Genomic DNA, 14,024 nt, shown 5'->3' with positions numbered 1-14,024 from the left:
ATTTATAATAATTAGTGGCTCAATATAAATAGAATAATAAAAGCTTAGTGATTAGAAATTATTTTTTGAAGTAGATTTTAATGTAAAGTTCAAGAAATATTTATTGTAATTTGAAAATAAAAATAGTAAAATTGAGAAAAATATGAAATAAAATAAAAACTATAGAGAGACACATTAGATATTATTTTTCTTATTATCTATGTTTAATTAATAAAGCGTGAGCGGGATGGAATTGATTGATTGATCTATCTATTTATCATTAAGAGAAAATTAGTAATACAAAGTAATAAAACAAACAATATTGCATTAATTAATTCACATAAATCGATCAAGAATTCATTTTATTTTTTGATTTTAGCTTAAATTACAAATATAAAGAAGAATAAGCACACAGATAAAAATGCATAGCCTTAATATACTTATTTAGGATAACTCCAAAGGTTAAGGAATGAATATGATGCAATAAAATTAGCAGCAGTCATAATTTGGGGGTAATTTGATAAATCAAGAATTTCAAAATTACCCTAATCCAAATTAACCTCCTCCTCATCACAATTAATATAGAGGAGGTGGTGGCGGTGGTTATGGAGCCACAATGCAAATGATGTAGAATGGGAATAATGTTAACTCTAATTTTGGGTTTAATAGCAACAATATTGGATAAAATTAAAATACTTCACAGCCTCCTATCAACAATAGCAATCCTAATTTGATGATGAATATGCAAAAAAACTATAATCCTCCCAATATGATGAACAGAGGTATGAATAATACTATCAATAATCTACCTCCTCCACCCACTCATACCATACCTCAACCTCAATAGTAACCAAATATGTATTAAAATAGCCAAATCAACATACCTATTCAGCCATAAATAATGATGAATAGCAGTAATAACATCAATAATAGCTAAGGATTGATAATATCACAATAATAACAATAACTGTAATAGAATTAAATGATAAGCAATAATAATAATATTTCAGGATAGCATAACTTGTTAGGAATGCAATAAACATAACAGCAATAGCAATAACAGTAACAGTAATTATTTTAAAGTTAACAGATAGGCTTTGCAAATAATAATTTAATGAATAACGTTGTGCAAGTAAGAAATATTTATAATTAAGCTGAAGACAAAGATATTTTAGAGTATATGTAGTGCGCAGGAACAATCATCAATTACAATATAAAAAAAGAGGATTAAAGAGTAAGCGGTTAGTATCAAAGAGTCAGTGGATAGTTCACTTATTCAGATAATGAATCAGCTTAAATAGCAGTTAAGTTATTGGATAATCTTAAAATATGTGGAAGTTCTAGAGAACTCAAAGTGAGGTTGGTAAATGGGAATAACGCATCACTATCTAATCCTAATAATTAAACTGATGACTTTTTTAATCTAAATAATAATGAGGATGGCGGTAAGGGAGTAGAAAAGCTTGATGTTTATGAGAAATTGGAATAATCTAAAAATCTGGAAGAAGCTCTTAAAACCTTAGATGATTCAGCCTAATGCTCTTTGATAAATGTATTTAAGAAGTTTATTGAACAAAGCGATGAAGAATAATTGATAAATCTTCTTGCTAATCGTCCATTTTTGTGTGATATATTAATGAATATGATGAAAAAATAATACAGAGTTTAAATTCCTGATGTGAATGCTGCCCCCTAATTTTAACCTCCATAAATGACTTAAAACAAAAATTATAATCTCAATGATGAGCCAAAACTTATTTAAAAGAACATAAATAATTTAAATTAATAGGCGAATATGAAGTAATAGCTTTAAAACTAGCAGTAGTAACAAAACAATTATCTTCAATAACCTCCAATGCAACCACAACAAACAGGGTACATAGGGTAAGGTTAGATTCCACCTCCTCCTACAAATCAATAGTAACAACAATTACCTCCCCATTTCATGCCAAATAATCCTTCATAAGGATAAAGTAATCAGTACATGAATGCACCACCTAATTAAAATTAAAATCAAGGAGGATTCATTCCTTAAAATTAAAATAAAAATATGTATCAGTTTAACCAATAAGGCAATTAATTCAATAACATGAATAACAACCAGAATAACCTAAATAGTTCTATTGGGAATAACAATTATAATCAAAAATAAAATTAAAACATGCAACCAAATATGCCAAACAATAACAATAATAATAACAGCATGATGAATCAAAGATTCATGTAAAATAATAACAACTTGAATAACTTAAATAATAGTAACAACTAGATGAGGTTTAATTAAAACAAATAGTACTGATTAATGTTTTAAATATAAAATAATTAACAAACAAACAAATAAAAATTCTAATTGAACACAAAACAATAAAATAATTTAAATTATTCAATAAAATAAATATTAAAAGTCAAATAACAATTAATTACTAATCATAAAAACCGATATCATCATATTTATTTCTTATTTCAATCAATTCTTTTCAATTTATTTTCTTTCCTTGTATCATCTCAGTTTCTACTTAATATTGCAAAAATAATTGCACAAATAAAATTGTTTACATTATTTCTAACACTTAAATAAACTTAAATCGACCTCATACAGTCTATCAATCAATCAAACAAACAAACATATAAATTCATTCTTTAAGTATTCTTCTAATCTTCTTAAACATTTGTAAATATTTTATCTAAATAATTTTAATTAATGTATTAATTATTTATTCTTGACAATTCAGATAATTACATTTTAATTTCTAAAAGAAATTCTTTTTTTTATGGGATTATCTAATTTTTATTAAAATATATACAAATAGATGAATAATATGCTAATTAAACTAAAGAAACTGAATGGGTTGTAAGTAAATATGTAACACACAAATAAACTAAATAAATAACCAAGTAAGTAAGTAGAAGGAAAATAAATTGATTGAAAGACTGATTTTGATAAATTAAGATAATTATTTTTTTACTTGTAAATTTATAAATAACTCTTCAAATTTTTGTACTTTCTTTATTGTTTTTTTACATTTATAACTATTTATGAATGAATTATGAATATTTATTTTTTTAATTATATCAAACGTATCAAAATGGCTAGTTTTTTGAAATTTACGCAATCCTTAAAAAATAACATTTGAAAATTAAAAATCAAATCATAATATTTAAAGTTAGCCGATTTTTTTTAAAGAATAATTCAATTTAATTTTGTTTGAATATAAGATTTGTCATAAATTATTAATTTTTTTGAAAGTGTGCACCAAATCAAATAAAAGAGAAGATTTCGAATTTTATACAATATTAATATTTATCTATCAATAATCATAATTATAGCTAAATGGGTTCTTTTTAAGAGGAGTACGGATACCTCTTTGATAAAGATTTTTATAGCATTTAGGAATATATATAGCAATTTAATGAGGGAATTACTACAATCAATCCAGATGAGATTCAAGTAATTATTAATATATTTATTATTAAACAATTTTAAATGGTTGATTAGGGTAAGATAAAATATTTATTTTATGTTAATAGAGTGAGAAGGATTTATTAGAATAACTTACATATCAAGTAAAAATGTATGGCACCAAAATAATAGAATTGTATGACGTACTTGATTAGTATGCGCAAACTGATAGAACATAATTAATAGATGACTAATAGTAGCATCATTAGCACTAGTAAGCTTTAAAGAAAATATAAAACTTAGAATTGGAGAAAGAAGCTTTATTAGAAAGACTGAAATCAGTGCAAATGAATATGAATACTTTTTCAGATAATTCCATAGACAAAATATATATAATGTCTAACTCTGTAATATGATTTATTTAATTATGCTTGAATTTAAACAACATTTTAAATAAATGATAAAATCATATTAATTTTATTATATTTCAGGAAAAATATTTTTAATATTTTTTATTTTTAGAGAAATTATTTTAATATTTTGAATTTTGAGAGTAGTTATTTATTTTAATAATAAAGGATCATAATTGGTCTGATATAATATAAGCATTAGAAGAAGCTTTTAGAAAAGAGGAAAGCTAAGAAGAAGGATTTGAACTTTTGCAGACTTTAGATTATAAAATAAATACTAGCAACATTAAGCAATTTTGTGAGTGGCTCGGAGCTTGTAATAGGTAAAAAGACAACTACATTGAAAGGTTATAGGAAAAATTGCCAAGGTTATCGAATGAGAATACTAATTTGTTGAGGTTCATGTAACCGAATGGAAGCTTTTTTTCAATTGCGAGAGATCTTTCAAAGAATTTAGACCAGCTTCAAAATTAAATGCTTTAATAACAAACATAATACACTAACAAGATTGAATATTTAAATCAGCAAATAACTGAATTAACATAGGATATGAGTATAAATAAAAAGACAAATGATCCAGCTAAAAAGAACTCTAGAAATTCATCATTAGAGAGAGGAAGCTTCAGCACAAATTATTCCCTCAAAGACACAAGCAATACAAATGTTAATCTAATAATGGAATTGCAAGAATAATTAAAATTAGAATAATAAGAAAAAGATAAATATTTATAAGATCTTCAGGAAATTTATGGTGAATATGAAAGCTTAAAAAATAAATATGAAAATCTTTAAGATGCTTCAAAGCAAAATTACTTGAAGGAGTAGCTAGAAGAGCTGGTAATATAATATTTAAATTTTAGAAAATATTTCATCTGTATTTATGAGACAAAAAATTATGATCAAAAATGTGTTTTAGAAAATATATTTGGAGTAAATAAATAGGCAACCAGCCCAATAATATAATAACCCAATTTACTATCTAGAAAAATTTACAAATTATAAATTATTTATTATATTAAGTCATTTTTTTATTTGTGATATCCAGAAAAACGAGTTAAGCAAATTCAAAAACGAAAGTAGCTTCTGTAATCTTCAAGAATAAGAAAAAATTAAAGAGTAACTTTCAGAAAAAGAAAATCAGATTGAAATCCAAAGCTCAGAAATTTCAGAATTAAAAAAAAAATTAAGTAATACTGAATAATTTTTTATATTTTCTTATTTATTCAAAAGCTTACATCCAAATTAGGCAATTTACATTGAATTTTATTATTAAAGATGAATAGATATATGAAAACAAGTAAATAAGAGAGGAAGAAGAAAAAAAATGGGAGAAGAAGCACAATGAGATGGTTGAAGACTACAAGAAATAGTTAAGAGAAGAAAAGTAAAGAGAATTAACTTTTAGAGATTTAAATAAACAAATAGAAGAAGGAATTAAATAAATGAAATAATAATCTTTGCAAATAGAATAATTAGAGCAAGAAAAAATAGAGCTTGAGCAAAAGCTGGTATAAATTCAAAGTTCGTTTGAAGAATCTTAAAATTAATAAAAGCAAGCAGAAAGTGTTAAAATTTAGCTTGAGTCAGAAGTGAAGGAACTTTAAAATAAGCTAAAGTAATAAGAATAAGAGCAAATATCAACTCAATCAAAATAATCTTAGTTAGATCAATAGATATAGCTTTTAAAAGATTCACTTAATTAGTTCTAAAAACAGCACAAGACTTCTCTTTGTAAATTTATTTCCACATCTTTTTATTAATTATTTAAATTGGCTTCAAATACAAAAATAAATTACAATCTATTTTCAATAAAAACCTTCTTTAAATATTAAATGCTTACAATTAATTAAAAATTAAAATCATACCACAAGTTAGTATTTATCTTCTTTAATTTGAAATAGATTTCTTTTGTGTTTTATTATTCAAAATTAGGCAATTAAACTAATAAAATGTAATTTATACTTAATTAAACACAAAACAAAAAACAATTCTATTAATTAAAAAAAAATACACACAAATGTTTTAATAGTAATTTTTATTTTATCCTGTTTAGTATAAAATGATAAAATATTTAAGCTTAGAATAAGCTCTTAGATTTGAGATAAAAAGTGGAATACTATTTCATTAACATTATTATTTTTAATAGAATATGAAGAGAGCATTAGAGAATTAGAGAAAAAAGTGGCTGATTTGATTGAAGAAAATAATCAGCTTCAAGATACGTTTACTAGAACTGTTGAAGAACTTGTTTAAAAAAATTAAATAATTAGTAATTTGCAAGATGAATTATTCACAACAAATGAAGAAATGAAAGCTTACTAATAAAATTAACACCAAATGTCAAAATAATTTGATGAGCTAATTGATTTAAAAGAGTAGAAATGGGTAGTTTTAGAAACTGATAACTCAAACCTGAAATAATCTTTGAAGCTCTCAGAATAAGAATTGACTGAATGCAAATAACAAAGTAGGCAACTTAATAAAAATATTAAAAATAGCTTGAAATAAATAAATATCCTTTTTAAAAAACTTTTTTCTTCATGAATATTTTGATAACTTTTAATCTAAAATACAATCTTACCCCATTTAAATAAAATTAAACTGATAGATATTAGAAAATCTATCTATATATCTATTTGTGAAAGAATCTAGCTAAAATTTTACACTTTTTTAATAAAAGAAATTATTTAATGTTTTTTGAATAGTATTACTTAGTAACTTAATAATTTTATAAATAGTTCAATAAATGAATGTGTAATTTGAGAAATTTAAATAATCCTACATAGAAAAGATCAGAATGTTTGGGGAAAATATAGATCAGATAAAGGAACAAAATGAAAAGTAAATGTAACTCAAAGAAAAGGAGCTATCTCAGCTTAAGCAGAATATTGCTAATTAAGAAGAACTTATTTAACATTACGAGGAAGCTTTAAACATTAAGGAAGAAAAATTAGCCAATTCATAATCTTAAAACTCATCTAATACTAGAAGAATATTGAGGACTTAAGACTTACAGACTTCTCTGAATGAGTCTAGCTCAAGATTCTCATTTCATAACACAGAAGATTTATTCAATAAATTGACGAAATACAAAAAGTAGGTAATAAAATTAAAGGAGAAATAAGCTGAGCTAGTGAATGAACTAGAAATATCCAGAAAAAGTTTTTCTGATTTGCTTTTAGCTTAAAAGGAACTCGAATCAAAATACATCTAACTTCAAACTGAATACACTAAAACAAAAATAGTTACTCACTCATCTTCATCTAAAGAGGTATTTTATATAAATTTTTTGCTTAAACATTTAAAAAATATATTTAATTACATTCATGATAGTAAACCTTGAGCTGATATTTCAAGTTTTTATAATGAACTGTTACAATTATTGTTTTTAATTAAAGGTTGAGTAATTAAAAGAAGAATTCATAAAACTGTAAGAAAGGTACGAATCAATATAAAAAGAAAATTCATCATTACGTAATGGCATTTTCTGCAAAGACAACACTTTTAAAGAATTAGAAAAGTTGATGAGTGTAAATGAAGAACTTCTTTCGGAAATAGAAAATTACAAGTCAAAGCTAATATAAAAAGATGAAGAGATCATCAAAGAAAAAATATTGACAAAGCAGTAAATACTTGCAGCACATAAAAAAATAGATGAATTATAAAGAAAAGTACAAGAAAATCAAGCTTAAGGAACCTCTAGAAGCACTGTAAGCACATATTTTGAAATTATTGCTAAATAAAAATCTCATTATTTACTCAACTTAAAATTGAATCATTTTGTTTGTTTTATATTTGTAAATTGGAAACTTATAAAAAATTGTAAATATAACAGTATAGAAGCAGCTCAACCCATAGAAGTCATCTTTAGGAAATCACAAAAGAAGTTCAAGAAAATTAGAAAAATATTCTTTCAAAGTAAGATTTGCAAACTCTATTGACATAAAAAAACTAAGAAATCTCCAGACTGAACCAAATAGTAAATTTATTATATAAAATCAAATTATTTTTACATATACCATAAAAATGATAGGTAAAATCAATAAGTGGAACTCACATCCCCAATAATGACAACGTTAATATAATGACTAAAAAAAAATTTTGAAAAAGAAATTAACCTTTATCAAAAAAAAAGTGATTTCTTTAAACTTTTGAGCAGTAAAAAAAAGATTCTTATTTTTCTAATTATTGAAAAATATCTTGCTAATTAATCTAAATCAATGCATCTATCCATCAATACATACTTTGAATTAAAAGTGTGAATTAAATATATAGAATAATATGCACTATGATAAATATTATTAATAATACAATAAAATTAATTAATTAATTAATTATAATAATGATACCAAATTTAATTAAACACATCACTGATATTATAAATTTTTCACTAAATCATAAAAATCTATAAATAAGCTATTATTTTTATCAACCTACTCTATATATTCATTTTAGATTTGTAATGAGTTATTGAATAGTTATTAAATAAATATTTCTGAATTACATAATATGCTCAATAATTAGTTTAAATATTATATTTAATAAAAAAATTTTTTTCATTATAAATTATCTATAACTAAACAAAAATATAATTTGATAAAAATAGAATACTATTTAATCGTTTAAACTATTATCTATCTATCTATCTATCTATCTATCTATCTATCTATCTATCTATCTATCTATCTATCTATCTATCTATCTATCTATCTATCTATCTATCTATCTATCTATCTATCTATCTATCTATCTATCTATTTATCTATCTATCTATCTATCTATCTATCTATCTATCTATCTATCTATCTATCTATCTATCTATCTATCTATCTATCTATCTATCTATCTATCTATCTACTATCTGTCTAAATAAACTAATTCTTTAATTAAACAATACAAAATGGAGACCCTAACTAATTCAATTAAAAAATTAGTCATTTTTTCAAATAATTTTATTTAATGTGGAGCAAAAAGATTATCAAATATTTAAATACATTTTTAATTGATTGATTTCAAAGATTTTTATTTTTATTACAAAAAGAATATACAAATAAACAAACAAAAATTTATTTTATATAATTTATTTTAATTAGCAATTATATATATTTATGGAAAAACAAAAAATTTAAATAGAACTTCCCTTTGAAGATTCCACATTTTATATTCATATAATTAAGCATGCAAGTAAGTCTAATTTTATAATATAGTGGAAATAGCAATTCTATTTAAAATTTTTGAATATTTGAAATTACTTTTTCTATACCAAATTTTACTTTGGCAGTTTCAGCTAAAGACAAATTGTCTTTTCTTCGTATTTTTTTTTATTTTAATATAATTATTTTACATTTATTGAGGTTTTAAAGATTGTTAATTCAGTATAATCATTAGGTCTAATTCTTGCTAATAGTGTAAGATTTCGTTTCTATAACTATATTATCTTTTTCATTCATTTACCTACTTTATTGCAATAATTATTGCATCAAAATTTTTGAAGATGGGTCATAGCTGCCTTTCTAGAGTGTATTGCTGTTTTAAGGTGGAGATATTTCAAAGGGGTTTTACTCTTGCTTATTTTATTTGCAATAAATGTTTATCTACTATTTCATTTAAGAAATTGTCTCATCTACTAAAGAGTAGTCATTATTATTTTACTCAAGGCTTTATCTAATTTTTTATTTAGTTAAATACGACTGATTGCTATTATTAATTTGAACGTTTGGATTATAGTTATAATTTTAAATCACTTCATTTCCATTCCTTTCTTAATTTTTTACAATTTTATTAGTAAGACTGTTTCTTTTTTGCATATTTATACCACTTTTCTTGTTTAAACCAAATTAGTTTGATAAATCTTTTTATATCTGGCTACTATTATGTCGTTTTGTGAGCTAATTATCATTTTAGTAGTAATCCTTATTAGATGGACTATTATTTAATGTTTTCATTCTGAAATTCCTACTTTGTACACTTGAATTCCTCTTTTCATTGATATGGTAGTCATAAAATTAAGAATTACCCTCACTTATTGTATTGTTTTTTTAGCTCGGATTATAAAAGTTTTTTTGTTGATTTTGAGATTGAATGTTACTTGATGAAAATCGAGGTGAATTAATTCTTGAGTTATTTTATGATTTGTATTAAGTATTTACATTTGAATATCCTTAGACATATCCTCCTTTAGGAGATTGGCTTCTGTTATTATTTTGCTGCTTGCTTACCAATAATGGCTACTTTTTTACATTGTAATTATATAGATAGTTTGGATTCATTTTAGTATATTATTGTTGTGAATTTTAATTGCTGTATTATACAACTGAAGGAAATGGTTACATTTTTCCATTCGAATTATCTCTATTTAATTTTTATTAGCTATTTTATGTTTAAGTTCTGTTTTAATTTGTACCTCTAGGTGATATTGTCCTATAATTACCATTTTGATTTCTCTTTTAATTGATTTAGTTGTTATTTTGAGGAATAGGAGATAAAGATTTTTTAGAGTTCGAGTAATTAATACTATTTCCACCTTTAGGAGAATGAGCCCTTAATTATCCTGGAGAGTTTGATCTTTTGAGTGTTGAATAATCATTGTGAATTGGAGAAAAAGTTCTTTAATAATTATTTTGCTAAGTTGGTGATTTATTAAGAGATTTTCTTGTAAATGAATTATTTCTTTAGAGTCCCTCTTGCTATAAATTATTAATATTTCCATTTATCGCTTGCTATTCATTTGAAGGAATTTCTATTTCTAAAAATGAGCATATATCTTTCAAGCATTCAGAGAGCTTTGGAGGCAAGTATTTATTTCTTTCCATAATCGCTAAATAACTTACATTTTTGCTTAGTAATTTGATGAAATTTTTGTCATCCTCTGGAAATTCCTCATAAAATTTAAGAATTCGACTTTATAAAATACGCAACGTACCTTCTATTAATCTATTATAGTTAGACTCAAGCTATCTGTTGGCAAAACCAGAGTAGATTGACATAGTTTAAATTAAAAAATTATAAAAATAATTAGATTTCTTTGCAAAAAAATTAATAATTCTTGATTTCCACACATTAAATTTGAATATAATTCTTCGTTATATGATTGATCTAAAATCAAATTCAATATTTTTAATTTGATAAACTTATCCAAAATATTTTATAAAATTTACAATTTTTATAATATTCATTTTTTCTCATTTCAATAAGCCTAATTTCCTAATTTATTTAAAATTTGATTACTAAAACTTCTACATATTTATCTAAAACTATTTATTTTAACCAATAAATGACATTCACATTTTTTTTGTAACTAAATTAATAAGCTATTATTTAATATTAATATTCATTATTTTTATTTAAATTTTGCATTATAAAATTGCAGATTAATAAAAATATATTTTATTTGAGGATTTTAACATGAAAAATGTGCATTTAAATCTAAAAATATTATTTATGAATTCATAAAAAATAAAAAAAAAATAAATAATAATTTTTTTAATAAATATTTGATAAAATTGATTAAAATAAATAAATATAAAATAATTAGATTTATTACAAATTTTATTTTAATTTAAAGAATTAATAAATTAATTTTATAAACTTCACTCTTACATAGATTATTGTAAAAATGTGATGGACCTATCTTTTTGCTTTTATTTTTTAATATGTACAAGCTTGAAAGGCTAGTATAGATATACAGGAATGAATCCGAACAATAGAAGATACAAGAAAAAGTAATGCAATATATCGATGATGAATTCACTGAATCCCAAATTTATCACAAAGTCGCTTTTAAGTAACGAGTTTTAATAGTAATTTAAAACCCAAGAAGGTATCATAAAAATATTAACTATCAATCCTCTCAAAAACCTCTTTAAAATCGTTCCTTTGTACCATGTTTTTACACAATTCTATTTTAAGTGATTATATGTGTGATTTAACCCAAATATAGCACCTGCTAATCCACCTAGCACTGTGATGACAGAAAATGTATGATAAGGACCTACCAACTGGCTGTTCAAGAAAAAGTTAGAATTATTTTACCTATTTATAAATAATTTAATTTTTTAAATAAAATATTTAAATTAATTTATTTTTATTTTAATCACATTTATATTTTATTATTTATTTATTTTCTACTTTTAATTTTTAATTTTTTGTTTTTGAGGTTTAAATCTTTATTTCACCTTTTATCAAAATACATATTTTAATATAAATTTTACGTGCAGTTTAGATAGTTTCCAATCCATTTTATGTCTACATAAGTATCAGTTCCAAGCAATACAACATAAGCAGCAAATATCATCACTATGAAAATAATAAACCAGTTAAAAATATTCCTCTTTGCTTATTCAGTATTTATGGATACTTTAGCTAACGTTTCACTGATGAACAAATTAGACTAGCGTATGACTGTGTAGTAAAAGTAAAACATAATGAAGCCAAGAGCCACATTAATAATAAATTAAAGTCCGCTTAAGTAGACTAAAAATAAATAAGGAACTAGCAAGAGAGCCAAGACAATTTGGATTATTCTTATTTTCTTGTATAAATTCTACTTTTCACTTTCTGATTTACGTTTATTTCTTTACACTCTAAATCTTAAGCAGTAAAGGAAATAATATGAAATGTAAAGCACTGTAAAGACGAAACGAGAGGGATGAGCACTGGTTTACACACAATATGGAGAAGAAATCTAATCTGATGTCCAAAAGGGTAAAGGTCCGTTGTAGAACATTTGAAGGACACCTATGAAATATAATCCAAGCAAAGTGGTAAAAATTAACTTGATTCCAACGAAATCACTCACAGAAACATAAACAGTAGCAATAAATTAAGTACTTAACAAGAAGCTATTATGAAAACCGACTCCGAAGCTGACTATTTTCCAGAAATAGCTATTTGAAAATTCTGCATAGTTCTATTCAGAGCTTATTGAAGATAAGTCTAATCCTTTTTAGATATCCTAAATTAAAGTTTGCTCTTCATCAAGCAAACTTGTGTATAGAATTCTTTCAGCAATTAAAATCAAAATAAAGATGGAGAAGAGTAATATTTTCTTTTTGATTCCCTTTCTATAGTTAACCATTTATGGGTTGTGCTCAATGAAATCTTCTATTTCAATAATCTAATTTATTATTTGTTCCTATTCTTATTCTTCCTTCTTCCTCTCAGAAACAATAATAGTTTCTACATTTTGTTTTAATATGTTGGCCCTAGAAACTGTTTTGTTAAATAAAACTTCATTTTCCTCTTCTTGTTCAAAGGGATTTTTGCTCTTCTAAATATTTAAATACTCTGACTTATCGATCATCTATTTATTTTTTCTGCTACTTTGTAATACTTCTTATTTCACTTAATAAAATTATATTATTTCTTTGCAATTTTATTAAAAGTTTAAACTTTCTTTCTCTTACTCAGTTGAGAGCTATTTTTATAAATACAGATTTATTCTATAAAATTATGAAAGCCTATAATAATTAATAAATCTCTTCAATTATAATTGGGTCACCTTGCATCATATAAGAAACAAATTAAGTAAGGATGTGACAAGCATTTGTTAAAATTAAAGTTAAAAAATGTATTAATTTGCATCAAAATCTAAATCTAGATATTTAACATTTATTCTTTTGATTAAATTTTCTATTAAATTTGAGTATAAATTAATTTTTTTCTTTATTCTGCACCATTCATCTTAATTATATTACTGAGGTAAATTGAATCAATTCAACGAATCCAATTAAAGAAACTAACTATTAAATTGTCAAAACTATTTTATTAAAAAAGTTTATTATAATTCTAAGTTGAAATAAAAATATGTAAAATATTAATTAAAAATAGTTTCTTTTATACTTTAAATTGCCTGATAAAGCATTTGTTAAAAAAATAATTAATTATTTTAAGTTTGAATAAAATTTATGTAAAAAATAATAATAATAATTAAAATAATTACTTGAAAGGTGAATTAAAATAAATATTTCTTTTCATTTTTTAATTCAAAGAAATATTATTGAATTTGAATTCAAAATAAATTTATTCTCCGAGCAAATAAAAAAAGACAAATTAGAAATGTTTTAGAATTATATTAATTTTATATTAAAAAAATGAATTTATTAAATATTTTAAAAGGAGCATTCGATATTTTTTAATTTTTTTTTCAATTAAAGAAGAAAATAAAAATTATTTATTTTATTACTTATATTTATTTTTGTGGAAGGTGAAGTATTTAAAAATCTAGAGATAAAATT

General features: G+C 23.2%; 4 protein-coding genes across 4 annotated transcripts; 2 read left to right on the top strand and 2 right to left on the bottom strand. All coding sequences in view use genetic code 6, as the record gives it.

Moving 5' to 3' along the window:
- Positions 1 to 400: 400 nt before the first annotated feature.
- TTHERM_00812830 (hypothetical protein) lies at positions 401 to 2,278 on the top strand (the record flags this gene model as incomplete). Its single annotated transcript, XM_001008611.1, has 1 exon — positions 401 to 2,278. One exon carries the CDS (start codon positions 401 to 403, stop codon positions 2,276 to 2,278), a length of 1,878 nt encoding a protein of 625 aa, XP_001008611.1.
- Positions 2,279 to 3,310: 1,032 nt separating this feature from the next.
- Positions 3,311 to 7,894, top strand: TTHERM_00812820 (hypothetical protein; the record flags this gene model as incomplete). Its single annotated transcript, XM_001008610.2, has 10 exons — positions 3,311 to 3,427; positions 3,508 to 3,786; positions 3,958 to 4,626; positions 4,835 to 4,976; positions 5,065 to 5,520; positions 5,936 to 6,256; positions 6,528 to 7,060; positions 7,188 to 7,499; positions 7,625 to 7,768; positions 7,823 to 7,894. 10 exons carry the CDS (start codon positions 3,311 to 3,313, stop codon positions 7,892 to 7,894), a joined length of 3,045 nt encoding a protein of 1,014 aa, XP_001008610.2.
- Positions 7,895 to 9,170: 1,276 nt separating this feature from the next.
- On the bottom strand, positions 9,171 to 10,835 carry TTHERM_00812810 (hypothetical protein; the record flags this gene model as incomplete). Its single annotated transcript, XM_001008609.3, has 1 exon — positions 9,171 to 10,835. The coding sequence occupies exon 1, from the start codon at positions 10,773 to 10,775 to the stop codon at positions 9,171 to 9,173; it is 1,605 nt and encodes a 534-aa protein (XP_001008609.2). The 5' UTR covers positions 10,776 to 10,835.
- Positions 10,836 to 11,378: 543 nt separating this feature from the next.
- Positions 11,379 to 13,090, bottom strand: TTHERM_00812800 (transmembrane protein, putative; the record flags this gene model as incomplete). Its single annotated transcript, XM_001008608.2, has 2 exons — positions 11,379 to 11,820; positions 12,000 to 13,090. 2 exons carry the CDS (start codon positions 13,088 to 13,090, stop codon positions 11,379 to 11,381), a joined length of 1,533 nt encoding a protein of 510 aa, XP_001008608.2.
- Positions 13,091 to 14,024: the final 934 nt, after the last annotated feature.

The sequence above is a fragment of the Tetrahymena thermophila genome (assembly GCF_000189635.1).
Source record: "Tetrahymena thermophila SB210 genomic scaffold scf_8254799, whole genome shotgun sequence".
NCBI classification, from domain to species: domain Eukaryota; phylum Ciliophora; class Oligohymenophorea; order Hymenostomatida; family Tetrahymenidae; genus Tetrahymena; species Tetrahymena thermophila.
Note: the sequence above shows the minus strand (reverse complement) of the source record. Positions and strands in the feature narration are given on the sequence as shown.